Source organism: Electrona antarctica, assembly GCF_951216825.1.
Source record: "Electrona antarctica genome assembly, chromosome: 12".
Taxonomy (NCBI): domain Eukaryota; kingdom Metazoa; phylum Chordata; class Actinopteri; order Myctophiformes; family Myctophidae; genus Electrona; species Electrona antarctica.
In genome coordinates, this window is record NC_136793.1 from 17,016,270 (window position 1) to 17,029,818 (window position 13,549).

The window sequence follows — 13,549 nt, forward strand, 5'->3', positions numbered from 1 at the left end:
ATTCTAGTGTAAGTACTAATCTACAAATGGGAAAACAAATGAAAACAGAAATAAAAATAACTATTTGCATCTACTATACTGTCCTAGCACACAGGGAAATATAAAATGATAATGGTGATAATTTGGTGATAATACTATAGGGCCAACAGCAACTTCTCCTATGGACCCGCCCTATAGCACCTGAATTGTCAACATAATTTTTTTTTTGTTAATTAAACTTAAAACTTAAAACTTAAATGAATGAAAATTAAAATCAAAATTTTAAATCCAAAATCCAAACCATAGAATGAAAATTCAAAATGTAAAATGTAAAATGTAAAATGTAAAATGTAAAATGTAAAATGTAAAATGTAAAATGTGAAATGTAAAATGTAAAATGTAAAATCCAAAATTCAAAATGTAAAATTCAAAATTTAAAACGTTAAACTCAAAATCCAAAATTTAAAATGTAAAATTCAAAATTCAAAACTTAAAATTTAAAATGTTAAATGTAAAATTTAAAATGTAAAATTCAAAATTTTAAAACTTTTAAACTTAAAAACCGAAATGCAAAACTTAAAACTTAAAATCTAAAATTCAAAATTCAAAATTCAAAACTTAAAATCAAAAATCAAAAATAAATAAATTAAAATTACAATTAAAATTAATACTGGGATTTAACCTAAAAGATAATTAAAATATAATAAAGGAATACTTAATTAATAGTACCGGAGTTCGGATGTAAGCTATAGTTAATGGATGGCCAAGTAATTAATGAGTTAAATCAATGAGGGTTGAAATCAATGGTTGAAATCAGTATGGCATAATGGCATGACTAATGTATTAAATGGACAAGGGGCCCTATCCCAAAAAGGATTGTGGGAGTTGTAGTTATTAAATGATGATGAACGGCGGAAACCAGAATGTAATTGAAAAATCACACCCGTGTGAACTGAGTGGTGTGAGGTCTTATATAGCCTGATCAGCTGTGGTCTGACGTAATGTCTGATGTAATGAAATCACACCCGGGTGAACTGGGTGACCGTAGCAACCATGCTCATGTTTTTTTTCTTTTCTGCACAGACAGACTAACAAAGCCAGTCGTAGGAGAGGTCCACACCACTCAAAAATAAATGAAATGAAATAATAAAAAAAATATAAAATGAATTAAATCAATAAGGGGATTGGTTAAAATCAATAATAAATTGTCATACTAAGGCAATTAAATGTTCAAGGGGGTCCTATCTAAAAAAAAAAATGTATGAAATGATGATAAATGGCGGAAACGGAGGCTGACAGATGTCGTCGCGTATTCCTAATATTTATCAATAATCACACAATAACCAAATGGAGAATTAAGTGGGAATAAGCGAAAATGAAATATAAAATGTTCAGGTAGAATGGAGGCTATACGCAAGTACACGTTTGTCACACTCTTAAAATAATGAAATGGGAAATTTTAAACTGACCTATTTGTGGAATAGGAAGTTATGATGAGGTGAATTTAAAAGGAAGTGTTCCACACACACATATAAACACAGAAACACACATGGAGCGAGATGGGGGTTATCTGACAAAAATAGGATAAACGGAAATTTGTACTGATGCTACTATGACATGAAACATAATGTAAGGCAATAATAAAGTTTTGAAATGCAGTAAAAACTGTAAAAATAACAAAAATCTAAATTTTGTTTTGCCTCCCTTACTAAAAGTCTGAATTTTGAAAAATGTGGCTTTGCTCCGTTACTAAAAATCATGCAAAGTATGAGTTATCTATTCAAATAAACTTCTAAAGTAATAAAACAAGATGGCAGGGGACCGAGCCGGGGTAATGTCACACGCACACACGCACACGCATTCAAATGAAAATGTGGGGGGGGGGGGGGGGGGACCATTCACATATATCCACTAAAAAATAAATAAAATAAACTGTTCCACGGGCATTCACACACACATCCATACAAACAGGGGGGTGGGGAGAGGAGGGAGGGGATTCGTGCACACACGCGGACACACTGGCACACGCACATACGCACACACCCATACAAACAGGGGTTGGGGAGAGGAGAGGTGGGGTTGTGCACACATGCACATACACATGGGGTGGTACTCACACATAGACATACACACTGGCACGCGCACACACATACGGATATACACGCACATACGCCCGCACGAACGCATGCACGGACACAACTGGCACGCACACACGCACACAAGCAGACAAAATACAGCCCGACTTTGGGTGGTACACATATACACACGCACGCACGCACACTGAGACTGCACTCACATGCATTCCAAAGTAAGCGCACGCACATACACATACACACGCACACACTGGCACGCGCACATACACATGGGGTGGTACACACACATATACACACGCATGCACGCACATACCCACGCACGCAGACACACATTGGAGCGGAGAGGAGAGACAGAGAGAGAGGCAGCTACCTCTCCCACGCATTAAGCACATTCCTGACACAGATAAGGCACAGACAAGCTTTAAAAATAAAAAGGTAACATTTAAACCATAATGGACAGGCGAGAAATAGCCAAATGTAATCTTTTAAAATAATCTGGGAATTAAATGGTCAAATGTAATAATGGCATCATTATTGTTACCTTGTTTTGGGGTGATATAAAAATGAATGAATTAGTACTGAATGAGAAAAGCGTCTGAATGAACGCAAGTCAAATCTGGACCCTATGAAGGTTGAAATTGAACCCTTGCAGCTCTCGCTCCGTATCGACTCAGAGGAGAATGCAAGAATAAATGAAAACATATATATATACTTCCACACACACGTCGATCCTGTGCTAAAAAACATATATATAATTCCTATCCAGACAGCTGACCATACTAAAAATGTTTACTACATGGGACAGAAGAAACTCAGGGAGGTTCCGATCGAAACATTGTCTAAAGTTGTTAAGCAACTAAAAATAAATGCCTCGCTGCTCGAGGTGGGGTGAATGATAATGACAACTTAATCTATGAAGGCTAAAGAAACCATAAATTACTTAACTTAGAGCAGATGAAGAAGCAGATAGGCAGAAGTCGGACCAGACGATCCAGGGCAGCGGGGTATGGAAGGAGGATCAGGGGGAGATCCGTGGAGTGCACACACGCCGTGAACCGTTATGTTCACTGCTGTTAGCAGTTCACGGACCCCAAAATAAAAATCGCTGTCCGTCCGAATCCCGGTGACATACCATTCCGATGTAATGGTAAACAACGATCAAATGAAATCTCCAAAAAGCTCCAAAAAATTGCTTGTGTGAGGTGTCTCCCCTCCGTGTGTGTGTCAAACAGAGATAAAGAAAGGGAGAAATTGGGAGAGGAAAGGGAAAACTATGGTCTAACATTCTTAATTAATAATGTTGATGAGAAAGGACTGTATAATATTTATAATAGCAGAGCAAGAAACTCCGGAAATGTAAAAATACTTTTGAAAGTAAGAGTACAAATACTCGCTGGAACAAGCTTTTGTCGGAGCAGCTAATCTTTAAATTAGTCTAATACTCGTTAAAAGACGGCTATCGAATAGGACCAATTGATGCATATAAATTTAGGATAAGGGAAGGATTGAAGACCAATCAATCATCTGGACTCTGGAGGAGTACCGTGGAGGAGAATTTGTAAGAATGTAATAGAGTACAAATACTCAAGAAGTCAGAATTAAGGACTGTAAACCTTTTAAACAAGTGAATATTAACTTTATCTTTACTGTTATAATGTTCAACTGTAACTCTATAGTAATACCTTTTAAGGATAAATACTTTAGAGGAAAACTATAATACCAAAAGGAAAGAATTAGGCAGAGAAGTATCAGAGTATACCAGAATACCTTAGAATGAGTTTGACACCAGACACGGAAGAAGAGAAGTCACACCAGAGCTAATGATTTTCCATTTGATATATATTACAAATCACATCGGGAGAGAAATGGCAGGTCCGTACAGCGTTAAAACGATCTCTCACTGACACATCATCAGTGACAACATTTTATACTACATAAGTCATAACATCCTTTGGACATGGGGAAGTAATGTATTTGAGTTCAGAGGGTAACCCAAAAGTGAATTATGGCGACACCTATTGCCGGGAGGCCTACTTGGGATACGTGGCAAATTATACTTCCGGTAAAATCCCGGAAGAGTGACCGAAGGGAATTGTAGTTCTTTAAGTAAATGTAGTTCACAGCCCAAGTTACTGACAACCAGCTAACGTAACTAGGAGACAATTTGTCTGCTCTAGCACCGTACCAAGGCCGAATAACATGTTTTTCACCAGAGGGGCAGATAATGCAAGACGTCCAACAGGAGAAAACAATCTTTTATCTTACTCGCTGACTGGGGGAGAGTGAGATTTAATACTATCTGTTTTACGCTGGGGCAGAAATGATATGTAAACTCAGTGGGATACAGGGCATGAAAAATACATAGTTATTGAGAACATGGAAACTACCATCCACCAAAAATAACAGATCTACAGATCTAATAACTCAAAATTATCCATCACACATGTCTGAGGATGTTGCTGCCAGTTTTATTATAGGCCACATGAGCATTCTAAACCTATGCATTGACTATTTGAAACTAGCCGCCCGACATACAGCCAAGCATAAAATGACTTGTCTTTTAGTTCTACTGGATCTCTCTCCCTGTGCCCAACATTGTCAGTGTATTTATATTTAGTCATAGTTTTATTTTCTTTACTTATATTTGGAAAATAGTGACAATGTCACTATATTTATATCAAGGACCCCCTTTTGGCCTGTGTATTTTGCTGTGTACCCAAGGGTCAACATGCAACTCCTTGCAACCGTTTGGACCCAAGGAGTTGCATGGTGACCCTTTGTTGTGGCTAGGGCTTTAGACTGCATCCTCTTTGTTAGATAATTCTAACTTCTCCATTGTCCTACCTATTGTTATAACAAATTATCAAAGTTTCATCCCTGATATTCCCTTCTGCATGTAAATTCTTATCACAACCTATTTCTACACTTTTCCTATGAAGAGATATCTTTTGTGTCCGTTTTCTCAAATTTAGCCAGGTTCTCTGTCTCTGCGTTCCTTTTTCGGCGAAGTAGAGTTTTGTCTTGATATCACTCCCATCCCCTCTTTGATTTCATCCACCCTACTTTTCTTTGCTTAGCCAACTGAATCTTCGTGTCCATTCTCTCTGTCTGCTTGTTTCTCTGCTTGTCTCTCCCTGCTTGTCGTTTTTCCCACTACAAAGCGCCCTGATTTGTCTTCTGTGTCCACACTTTTAATTGATCACCAAGAGAAATGAGATCCAATATATACATAACATATCAGTGTTTGTGTCAAAGACTTTTGTCATGACATAACATGTCTATTTGCTCTATTTGTCTATTGCTTCATTATCAATAGCATTTAATATTCATATTAGGACAAAATAGCTGATTAGCTCAGACACAACGTAAATTCTCCATTCATTGTCAATGGGATTTAATGTTTGTGTTGTTAGCAAATAGCCGATTTGCTCAGACACATGACGTAAATTCTCCATTCATTGTCAATGGCATTTAATGTTTGTGTTAGGACAGAATCTACACTATAGCTGTATATAGGAGGGGCTAGCGCCCCTCGAAGATAGGGATAAAGTGGTCCTTTGCGTGTGTGCGTCTTCGTTCTATAGGTTGTGTCATTGAGCTTTTTGCTTGTTTTTTGTTTCGATAAAGAGAAAACTAAAGAGGAAACAATATACAAGCTCCAAACATCAGCCTGGACAGGGTCGTTGAGAAAACCACATCAGGTAATAACATAACATGTATTCAATTGCCTTGTCTATTGCTAGCTACTCTTAATGTTGCTGCTACTTTGTACGAATACAATATCAGGTAGTGTAAGAATGTAATGTGTACATGCTAAAATCCTACTGAGGTGTCTTAGTAGGCAAACACTCAACTCAAGTAAAGGTATATGGTCACATTTACCCATTGAGACCTGAGGCCGATTTTACAAATTGCCTCTAAATTAAATAATCCGATAAATAAACAATTAAATGGAAATATTTGTTGTACACACACACGCACACGCACACACACACACACACACACTCACACACACACACACACACACACACACACACACACACACACACACACACACACACACACACACATCAAAACGTGAAAAAGGTCCAAATGTGGCCAAATCACTTGAAAAAGGTCCTTTGCATTTGGCCTAATTTGCCCAAATGTAAATGTGCAAAAGTTAAAAAAAAAAAGAAAAGACAATCTTCAACAATATGATCAAGTATTTGCATTAAAACTACTGTCACAATTTATTTTACTTTTACTAATTACTTACTAATTATGGAGTAGTTCACCCAAGCCAATAATTTGATGACATTTAATTATTGGCTTATAAATGAGCAAAACAAAACAAAAACACATGAATTCAAGGCTTCATGGGGTGTGTACTGTAATTGATAGAAAATAAGTCATTTTATGGGTGAACTACTCCTTTATAACTCCTTAATAACTGACATGGTTTCGGTCTATTACACTACAGGTGGAATGCAATGATTTAGGTTTACCATACCTTTTTATTCTAAAGCAGCTTGTTTGAGTCAACGTTTCTGCCCTGCACCAACCAACAGCCACATTACACCCCATTCTGCTTGCCCCAAGGCTTTTTGATAACATGTTTTGCCATCATGAAAACCTTAATGTGTCTACCACTACAAGTACTGAAGTATCGAAGCACGAAAATAGCATTATAGCGTCTGTTCACCACCAAGTGTCACTGTTGCACAGCCTAACACACAGGGAGGAGGGCTTGTACAGTACAGTACAGTACAGTACAGTACAGTACAGTACAGTACAGCACCACTCACTTCAGACGGGTCTGATTTTTCTTTTCTTTTTGGGCCTATGGTCCCTTATTAATGGGCCAAGACCGAAGGACCTATGGCCCCTTATTGTTTCTCTACTTATTTTTCTTCTTCCGCCACTTTTTGCAGTTCAGGCTTAACCGTGGAGTCTGTTTTCATGAAACTCAGCAATATGGTAGAGGGCTTTGCCAAACAAACGGTGAAGACACAAAACCCACAACCATTGTATTGGCCAAAGGATGGCACAGGAGCTCCTTATTTGGTCACCTCCACATTTTGAGGATGACTGACAGCCAGGGAACTACGTTTTTGGGCAAGGCAGAAATCAGTGACATCATAGAGATGATGCAGGTGTTGTTAACACAAGTCAAGTGACCTGCACCGTGAGTGAGCGTGTCTGAGTGTCAATAACGTGACAACGAGCGATTCTGTTAATGTACGATTATATTATGAAAAGTAAATAAGAGCATGTCGGTTTTGGGAGGGTTTCTGAAAGCTGGCGTGTCTCTCTGTCAGTCGTCTGTCACAGACTGCTAGACACATATCTACAGGTGTCTGCTGCAGCATAAGGATGCACCCCATCCCTCTTCCAAAGGTTGTGGACAGATGGACAGAGAAGAGAAGCATGTTTGGGGTTTATGACAACGTAGGGATCCTTGGCGATTTCAGAGCACACCCGAGGGACCTTATCAGAGCCCCCTGCTGGCTGAAGGGTTTCCACGGTAACGAGCTACAGCGTCTGATCAGGAAGAAAAAGATGGTGGGTGACAGGATGATGACGCTGCAGACACAACCTGGAGAAGAGGATCCGCTTCCTCTACCGACGATTCAACCGCTACGGAAAACACCGCTGATGTGATCTGTACCAAGCTGGCCATTTTTTAGGGTCAGAACTCAGAAATGACTCATGTGGCAGCCCTTTTCCACCGTTCAGTTCTTTTTGGTTTTTAGTCCATGAGCCAGAGCTCCAAAATTGGTGGGCAAACTATACCCTATACAAGTAAGACGTGCGAACGCGGGAAGCGAACGCAGCTCGTAAATTGCAATAACAATTAGAATAAATTACGTACTTTAAGGTTGTTTTTTTTAGTTTTTTTAGATTCTTTAAGATTTTTTTTTAAGATAAGTTTTTTTAAGTTACGTTTTTTTAAAAGTTTTGTCTTTTTAAGTTTTTTTTTTAAGTTAAGTTTTTTATAAGTTAAGTTTTTTTTTATTAAGTTAAGTTGTTTGTGTGTGTGTGCGTGTGTGTGTGTGTGTGTGTGTGTGTGTGTGTGTGTGTGTGTGTGTGTGTGTGTGCGTGCGTGCGTGTGCGTGCATGTGTGTGTTTTTGTGTGTGATACAGCTGCGCCCTCTGGTGGCGGGCGTGTGGTGTTACAGCGTGACACACACACAGACAGACAGACAGACAGACAGACAGACAGACAGACATGATCTGCTGGGTCTCATAGTAAATGCCCAAATACGTTCGCAATTAAATTGTTTATAGGATCAATACAAGTAAATTAATACTTGATAACCCTTCCACAGTAGCTTTTTTATATTTTCGATTATTTTGCATATTTTCCTACAGAATGCCTCATTTGCATATTTAAAATCACACCCGTGTGAACTGAGTGGTGTAAGGTCTTATATAGACTGATCAGCTGTGGTCTGACGTAATGTCTGACGTAATGAAATCACACCCGTGTGAACTGGGTGACCATAGCAACCATGCTCATTTTTTTTGGTACGGACAGACACGTAAACTAACAAAGCCAGTTGTAGGAGTGGTTTACACCACTCAAAAATGTAAAATTTGTAATACAATAAATTGTCTTCGTGTAAGTACTCAATTGGGGAAGTTTAATGGTGATAACAATCTAATATAGGTATGGTTTTGCCCACTCAATTCATAATTAAAGTTTCAATGTTGGTGCTCTGGCTCATGGACTAAAAACCAAAAAGAACTGAACCAGTTCCCATTGGGAACCAACCGGTGGAAAATGGGCCTGTGAGTCGAGCCACATCACTGACTCCATATTTGGGTCCAACTGACCACCTGGAGCTGGAATGTATGGAGATAACCATTGTGGACTCCAAATTTGGGCATGACTTATGTTAGTACTCCATATATGGACGTGAGCAACTCATATTGACACAAGCATCGTAGCAGACTCTTCAGCAAGACTCAACAAAACTCAATACCCAAGAGATGAGAACCTTCTGCACAACAAACCAGGGCCATAATGTGAGAACAGAACAGAGAGATGGTGGGATTTTTTAATAAAGTTAATCATCATTTGTGGCTGCTGTGTCGAAGTTTAAAGCCAGCTTTGAAACCGGCTCGCTGGTTGAGTGCGGCCACCTCGCAGCCCAGACCCAGAGCGAGCGCTGAGGAAGAGGAGGCTGTCAAGCCCACCTTCGTCAACAGAAACCCCCGCAACCTGGAGCAGATGGCTCTGGCCGTGAAGGACAGAGGATGGATGACAACCTGGCCTCACAGAGAATTCTACCATAGGCTGGTGTTTTCTCGGACCCAACATCATGTGATGGCGGAGGTGTTCTCCGCTGCCCGTCCGGACCCGGTGCTGTCCGCCTCCACCAGGGAGTGGGCTGTGAAGCAGCAGCTGGCGTCTACGCGCTGTGTGGCAGCATGCCTGGCGGTGGGCGAGGTCCTGGCACAGCGGTGCCAGCAGGCGGGCATCACTAGAATGGTCTACAGGTGCATCCCCTGGCAGTACCGATCAGATGCCGTTCAGTCGTTTAGGAAAGCCATGAAAGGCGGTGGTGTCACACTCAGTGAACCCAGAAGAAAATATGTTGGAACTTGAATTGACGTTTTCTCTCTTACACTTTCACGGACCGGTGGTACAAACAGTGACAATGAACAATGGGTTTTTAATACCGAATTGACCAAATTAAAACATGGGCTTGGTTCATGACATGAGGCAAGAGTTTATCGTCATTAACAGACACCATCAGGGTGGCCAGAGCTCTAGATCAATTGGTAGTGTGACAGCCTATGAGTCCGATGGTCAAGGTTTTGATTCCTGTCTCTGGACAGTGGCCATATGTTGAGGTGTCCATGCATGGAGTTCTTAACCCTAATTGCCACTATGAGTGCTAAATATGGTCACCTCAGCTGGGGCAAGCTGAAAAATAGTTTCCCCTGTTGGAATAATTCAAGGTCTATATTATTATATTATATACAGCACCATGACCTCCAATAGATGACCTCAATATGATGAATTCCTGTTCTTATGATGAATTCCTGTTCTTTTATGATGAATTCCTGTTCTGTCTATAGAAGTGTCTATTTGTACGTCTCTAAATGTTTTGATGATTTGAACATGGTGGACCCTATTGGAAACAAGTGTAATGCTTAATTGGGTCGTCCACTCACAGTTAACAGCCTTTGTATTGAGTTTGTGCTTGAAATGTACTGTAATTCTGCAAACTGTTAATAAATTCTTCAATCAATCAATCAATCAATAGACACTGGGAGGCAGTGGGGGTGGCACTGGGGGGACGCTGGAGGGGGCACTGTCTGGGGGAGGCACTGGGGGACACTTGGGTGGGGTGGGGGGGGGGCGGGGGGTTGGGGCACTGGGGGCAAAAATGTAATTTTGACAAAACAAATTCCACCACAAGCCAGCACGACGATGACCCCTGCACGTGTGGCATCCAAACGTATTGTGAGCTAATAGATCTGCTTTTTTCCGCCTTTTTGTCTCCACCAGGCCAAAGGCATGGGGAGAGAGTATGTTTTGCACTCCGTCCGTGTGTGTGTGTGTGCGTGTGTGCGTCCTTCCTTCCGTCCGTCTGTTACCAGCTAATCTCCGGCACCGTTAACCCGGTCGATGCCAAACTTTGCACACACACTCCCTGGATGCCAACGATGAACCTCTGCCCCACATTTTCCAGAAAGGCCTGTTATAGCGCCACCATGAGGCAGCTTTTCACATTTCTTTACCTAAAACTGCACCGATCTGCGTGAAACGTTGCATGCACACTCCCTAGAGGCCAAGGACAAACCGTTGACCTGCATTTTCCGCATCTGCCTTTAATAGCGCCACCAGGAGGCCGACTTTTGTAAAACACATTTTTTGATATTACTCCTCCAGATTCTGTCCTAAAATCTCACAAATCGTTACACACCATCTCTATGGTCATGTGCTCAAGTCGGATCTGTCCGATATTTCATATTCCATCCTAATTGGCTATAATTAGCTTTCACAGTTTGCAAGATTGCCCCGTTTTGAACAAAAGCCTCAAATCATTAACGCAGCATGCAATTTACGTGAAATCTTTCACACATTTTCTTACTAGGCTGAGGAATATATCCCACCCTTTTCACATTGGCCTGTTATAGCGCCACCAACAGGTTGATTTTTGCAAAACACATTTTTGGAAACAAAATGCCTCAAAAACATGTTTATATTAATCCTAAACACTTTGCCAAACATCTCACACAGTCCTATCCTCCTGGTGGAGACCTGTGCCCAGAAGGGCACTTTTTCTAGTTTTAATTATTTTTACATTTTCTGGGGGAAAAAAAGAAAAATGCAAACATGGTGGGGGAAAAAAACAAAATTCAAATTGTCAATGTTTTGTAAGAAAGAAAGAAAGAAAGAAAGAAAGAAAGAAAGAAATCTACTAACGTCCCATACAAAAACGGCCCCGCGACCCAGAATGGATCGCGACCCTATGTTTGGGAAACAGTGAGGAGAAGCTACACCGTCATGGCTTCAGGTTTCACTGCAGGCAAACTTTGAATAAAGCGCTGCGCGTCTCCCAGGCAGGTTGAACTGCCCAGGTGAGTTTCACTGCCACTGATCTCACACCAGTTCAGTTCATCATCCCTAAACGCCATGTCTACTACAACGGTTAGATCACTATAAACTACACCTGCTGACTGATGTGCGGAAGAAGGAACATTATTATAGGCGGAGAATAAACCCATGAACACTCGACGCCCGGTAAGACCCTTCCAATCTGTGATATCTGATCCATTGTCTTGCTGTTTGGAGACGAGAGACGCGCGTCGTTTGCCACTTTTGCTATTATGACAAATAGCCCGATACCCATAGGCCATGTTTAGTTTTTATAGTTTAAACGAACTATACCGACCCCTGCATCCCCGGCGTGATGACAATGGCTACGATTTCCTCTAAACATACGCGATAGAGAGTAGATTATAGGCTATATTTGCAACCTGTAGCCATAGTTCTATATTTCGATCGCCAGCATTAAAACCAGATAAAATCTTAAGTCTTTGCAAAATTCTAAACACTTCCCCCTTTTTCGTGATCATCTTTTATATCAACTGATACAATGAGCCTTTTTAAATGCACCTGTAGGCTACACCTGTTGCTATTTATGAATGAGTGGTACAGTAGGTAGGCTAGGGCTGCGACACCTGCTATAATATTTGACAGACTATTAGCCAGTCAGGTGGTTTATATTGAGAACAACGTTGATTGTAAATAGCTAGGTTGTTTTGGCGTTGGGTAGATCACTGGTTCTCAAACTAAGGGGGGCCCTTCAAAATGAGAAATATAGCTTCAAAGTCAGCCAAACCACCTACCCTTACCTCCCTATCTACAAGCAATAGGTCTACTGTGTATCTAAAACATGGTTTTGGATATCTAAAACATATATTACAGATAGGAGGGTGGTTTGGTTAAATGTTATTAAAATGGCTTGCCATGTGAGCTTGTAGATCTGCTATTTTCAAAACATCTGTGTGGGAAAAAATTACATATTTAATTTTTTAGAAACAAAACCTGTGATAGCCAGTCATTATAGTGTAAACAATACATTGAATGGTACATTTAGGTTTGATAATGATGTAGGCCTACCGTGCATGTTAAATCATGTATACTTTTTCAAAAGTATACTGTACTTTGAATAGCCACTTTTGTTTTGTTTATACAGTAGGCCTATAGGTGCCCAGATGTCTCTTCTTGTATCCAGGCGACTAGTTTATTTCTATCTAGAATTACCCATCATGTCCTTGTAGCCTACTGTCATCACATTAGCCACTGTTAGTTAACCCATTCATTCCAGAAAAGCAACGGTTTCATTTTAAAATGTATTACGATTGGAAATAAACAAGTCAGATTGAAAGGGGTGCACTCGGTTTCATTGAGTTACGTACGTAACCGATAGGGACAGAATTGTACATCACATTTTTTTCCCCTTCATACAATAGGATTGAAGTGGTTGCTGATTTCGCTGGGACCCCCAGGGGAACCCCCTCGAGGACCCACGGGGGTCGCCACACCTCGCCTTGAGAACCAGTGATCTATGTTGTGATGATGTAGGGGGCGGGTCGGCTGAAGCATCATTCTAGTAGTCGGCTGACAACATGCTCCATACATCCGCCAGCTTTCTCTATGGTTGAGGAGGGATATATTATGGCAGGGGTTCTCAATTTTTGCCTGGGGACCCCCAGAAATGCTTTGACCATGTCTTGCGACCCCCAATACAAAATGATGGCTACAATAACGTTAATAATGGAGAAGATGCATCATAAATAAATACTGAAACCAGATATTATCGTTAAGGAAAGTTTCCAGCCACTCGGCTGCACACATTCAGAATAATAATAAACTGGCAACCCCCTAAAATAATCTTAGCAGGTTGAGAACCCCTGTGTTATGGAGCGTGTCTGCATTGCTTTCTTTTAGGTGGTTATACAATTTGAGTGCA

At 40.5% G+C, this 13,549-nt stretch overlaps 2 protein-coding genes across 2 annotated transcripts; both read left to right on the top strand.

Annotated features, from left to right (window-relative positions):
• Positions 1-7,324: 7,324 nt before the first annotated feature.
• LOC306933372 (large ribosomal subunit protein mL51-like) lies at positions 7,325-7,710 on the top strand (the record flags this gene model as incomplete). The annotated part of the gene is given in 3 exon segments (XM_079515578.1): positions 7,325-7,381; positions 7,383-7,639; positions 7,641-7,710. Coding segments are annotated over 3 exon segments (384 nt in total).
• A 1,392-nt stretch (positions 7,711-9,102) lies between these two features.
• On the top strand, positions 9,103-9,666 carry LOC306934289 (large ribosomal subunit protein uL18m-like; the record flags this gene model as incomplete). Its single annotated transcript, XM_079516860.1, has 1 exon — positions 9,103-9,666. One exon carries the CDS (start codon positions 9,103-9,105, stop codon positions 9,664-9,666), a length of 564 nt encoding a protein of 187 aa, XP_079372986.1.
• Positions 9,667-13,549: the final 3,883 nt, after the last annotated feature.